This window comes from Salvia splendens, chromosome 5, assembly GCF_004379255.2.
Source record: "Salvia splendens isolate huo1 chromosome 5, SspV2, whole genome shotgun sequence".
Taxonomy (NCBI): Eukaryota; Viridiplantae; Streptophyta; class Magnoliopsida; order Lamiales; family Lamiaceae; genus Salvia; species Salvia splendens.
The window spans coordinates 28,816,855-28,821,203 of record NC_056036.1 but is presented as its reverse complement, the minus strand read 5'-3'; the positions used below and the strand labels follow the sequence as shown (position 1 = coordinate 28,821,203).

Below are 4,349 nucleotides of genomic sequence, written 5' to 3'. Positions count from 1 at the left end.
AGACGCGTTTGTACGTGAAGAGTCGCAAGGATCTGAACAGCCGCAGGGAACTCAACAGTAGAGGATCCCAACAGCCGCAATATCAGTATAAAAGGAAGATTTCAGATCCGGATGTCACTTTTAACCAAATCGCCTACAGTACATTCTCTTTGCTCTCTTTGCCCAACACCATCATCCTTTTCACCAAAGCCAATCACCATTACCAGTAAAAATGTTGCTTGAACAGCTCCCAACTTCATCCTCCTCTTCCAGTTCCGGCGCTGACAGTGGTGACCGGAGGACCTCACCCCAGGCCCAAGTTGAAAACCCTAGCCCATCCTCTCAACCTCTACCACAAACAAGCGCCGCTCCGCCTCCCGAGGTGGACGAAGAAGCCATCAGGTGCCTAGATAGAATCTTTCGGAGTATGCCCTCCAATACGGATATTCCGACCGTTTACACCACCCTTAAAGCCCGACTGGGATTTCCCTATCAAGGGACCGAGCCACAACTTCCACACCCCAAAATCCTCCTCAAAACCCTCCATCTTCTTCCCAAACACCTACCCCCCGTCATACCCCTACGCCTACACCCGCGTTTCCACTGGTACAGTACAGTGGGGACGATTCTGAGGAAGAAGGGGCACAACCAGCCGCCACTCCCGCTGCCAAAGCAGAATCCGTGCCGCAACCACGTGCAGAGGGCGCTACTGCTCCCAACACTCTGACACGACCAAGTGGCGGAGGCTCCAACTCCCCTACTCTCCTAGGGCCGACACAACCGATCAAGGTTGTAAATGTTGACGACGATTCTACGGAGGACCTTCTGCCTCCTCCCAACAAAACACTGCAACAAAGAGAGGCGGATTGGAACTTCATTCCTCATGCAGAGGATGAATCAGTCCCGAATAGGGAGGAGGAGCCGTTGCGTCGTTGGACGCACAGAATGGAGATCAACCGGTTGGTAGAGGAGGTGGAGGCTGGTGTGGCCAGCATGCAGAAGGCAAAGGAGGAGCAGGTGGAGAGACCCCGCATAGTACGGTCGATATTGGATAAACCGGAGGAGCCGGAAAACTGAGGAGCCTTTGGGGCGATAAACCAAGGGGCCGGTTAGGCCGATGAGGAAAGAATGGCTGTTGAGGACAGCCAAGTCAGAATAGAGAGAGAGAGAGAGGAAAAGGAAGGGAAAGGAGAGTGTTCCTCCTTCTCCGGAGAGGATGCGCCCCGCAACCCGGGGCATTGTGATTTCTAATATTGACCGACTTGCCCCTCTACAACAGGGAAATGAGGGCAGTGAAACTGAGGAGAGAGAGCTTTGATGGGCTCGAACATTCCACAGGCAGCAAGGAAGGCCTGCAACACCCCCCGTCATCGACTATTCCAAACAGACTATGGTGTTGACCACGGACCTCCTCCAGCAGATGCTGAGATTTGAAAACCCCAAATTAGCTGAGGAGGTCCACCAAAGGGTGACGCCCACGAAGCGGCTAAAGGCCGGCAAGAGAATCCATCAGCCAGCCCGGGAGACTATCCGAGTTGAGGAGAGATTTACCCAGTATATTACTGGGATTGGTTTTGAATGGCTGTTGGAGATCAAGGATACTTTCGTGCCCGAGGACCTGGCCAAAGAATTTTTCACGTCCTTCCGGTTTACCGGAAGTACAAACTTGGAGGCCAGGAGCATCTCCTTCCGGGTGTTTGGGCGTGAGCAGACGATGAGCCTGAACGAGTTTTCTGTAAGGATGGGACTCTATACAGAGGCCAAGGTCGCTAGTGGAGAGTGGTTCGGGCCCGACATTGGCCTTCCTCAGAGGAAGCCGAAGTTTGATCAGCAGGCCATCTGGCAAGTCGTGTGCAACGGACGTGCCCCCGACTTTAAAGCCTCTGAGTCCAGAGGAACTCATATTGCTGATCCGGCCCTCCGCTTTGCCCAGGTCTACCTTGCCTGCAATCTCCTCGGCCAAGCCAACACACTGGCGATCATTACTCTGGCCGAACTCTACTTCATGTGGAGCATGAAGGAGCAGAGGAGGGTGCACCTTGGCTACTGGTTGGCCTACTCGATGAATCAGATTGCCACTCGCCCTGCCCGCTACCTCAATGTCTGCCACCTGCTTGGAGCCTACTTAAGGCGGAATTGGACCCTGGTGCTCCACAGGGACGTGGGGCGTCCCAGCCGTTTCCCTAAGCCCGAATTATTTAACTTGGAATTCTTTGTAAGAATACAGGTACTTGAACGGGTACCCGGCAGGAAGCTTCGCTTCTACATAAAAGCTAGGCAGGAGAGGCAGACGGAGCAGTAGGAGACCAGGCGCGAGGAAGAGAGGAAGACAGCCGATCGTCCGGCAAACCCTGAGAGGCAGCAGGGAAGGCTGGAGATGGTCCCCACTGAAGGGGATGGCAGTGGAAGCGTGCGTAAAATACGATCACATAATTTGATCTATTTAGCAGATTATTTAGACAAATTCTATTCGCGTAATTATCACATGTATCATGCTCATAACTTGAATTAAAACATGCTTTAGCATATAAAATCCCTAAAACATGCTTACTACAAAATTAGTCAGTTTACCTCGTTGATTCAATCAAGAATCGATGATGGCTTGCTCCGTCTCCACGTGAAGATCTTCAGTACATGACCTCAGATCTTCTGACTGGTGTCCCGGACTATACACTGATATTTGTGTGGGCAAATCTCACCAGCGTACTAGGACTTGAATAACGAAGACAGAACCCATCTCACGGAGGAGGCAAATTTTGAACTCTCTCTCTCTCTGAGGGGGACGAAAATTCTGAGTAATAATTATTATTCGTATTGTCGTTGTTGTCTCGTTCTGTCTCCTTTATTCTCTTATTTATATTAAGTCACATATTGGGCCCAGTCAGAGATCTAAGGAAGAATTTGGATCATGCCTCATCCAATTAGCTTTATACTAATTAAATTGAACTCACAATTTAATATAAGCTTATATTGGAATATTACAAGCAGCCACTACAGAAGTAATATTGCACTGCCTCTCAAAATCCGAAAATTACGAGTATTCCAGGTTTCCTTTTTAAGTAAGTAATTTATTTCCCGTGCTTAAGATGGAAACATCCATTAATTAATTAATGTCTGCTATGGACTTAATTAATTAACATATTTGAATCTCCAAGAGTGGACTCAGCAACAAACTCTTATTTATTATTCATAGAGTAATTAAACTCCAACTAGCTAGGTTCCGAATAATAAACCTTGTTTCGAGATCCTCTCGTGGATGTTATCAAACGAGACTCTCCTCGCGCACGATTCAACGTTATAGCAATCCTAGCACCGCTAGATAACGATCACCACTACCCAATATACCTGGATCGTTGGGTGACGAAAAACCCGCACCTTTGGTAAGTCAAAGTGGTAGATACTCAATATCGTATGCTCAATGCTAACGTGCATTGATTAAGAAATTAATTATCAAGACCTCGTCTTTCAGTAGATAGCATAAAGATATGTCTTGCTGTTAGATCCATTCAGTGCTATACCACACCAACGTCATCTTATTTGAATAAGGCTTAGAAATAATTGGACTGACATTGCAACCTTTCACGATAGGTAGTTTAGGCCTATCTGGGTTGTGAAATTCTGCTTTTTCTTTGTTCAGAACTGACCGTGTTACCTTAAATTGGACGACGCCCACAACCGGTCTACTAGAACAAAGACTTAGACTTTGTTACGTTCTTATACATTTAAATATGCAATAAACAACCATTAAATGTAAAACATAACAACATTATGACAAAAAATAATTTGTTTTATTTTTTGGAAAATAGCTTATTGAGTTTTATAGTATTCAATCACTCGAAAGGTGATTTCTAGTATACAAACTCTAACAATCTCCCACTTATACTCAAAACAGCTTTCGAGTATACAAAAAGTAGTATTTAGTGCACACGTCATGTATTTCTCCCACTTATACTGAAAGCGAGTTGAGGTCTTGAATTAGTTGAACCCCCATCCCTTTAACATGGTATTCGAACGGTTTCACCGCCAATGCCTTTGTAAAAGGATCTTCCAGGTTGTTCTCTGACGCAATCTTGACCACTTGTATGTCTCCTCTTTGCACTATATCTCTAATGATATGATACTTCCGCTCTATGTGTTTGCTCGCTTTGTGAGTTCTTGGTTCTTTCGAGTTTGCCACAGCGCCAGAGTTGTCACAATAAACAGTGATGCTCTTGGACAGATTCGAAACCACCCCTAAGTCCATAAGGAAGTTTTTGAGCCATACTGCCTCTTTTGCAGCCTCCGAAGTGGCTACATACTCGGCTTCCATGGTCGAGTCTGTGATGCATTTCTGCTTCACACTCTTCCAAATTACGGCTCCACCTCCTAAG

The 4,349-nt window shown here is 46.8% G+C and overlaps 1 protein-coding gene across 1 annotated transcript; it reads left to right on the top strand.

The window, feature by feature from the left end:
• Positions 1-211: 211 nt before the first annotated feature.
• On the top strand, positions 212-1,056 carry LOC121804061 (putative uncharacterized protein DDB_G0290521). Its single transcript, XM_042203609.1, has 2 exons — positions 212-381; positions 477-1,056. Exons 1-2 carry the CDS (start codon positions 212-214, stop codon positions 1,054-1,056), a joined length of 750 nt encoding a protein of 249 aa, XP_042059543.1.
• Positions 1,057-4,349: the final 3,293 nt, after the last annotated feature.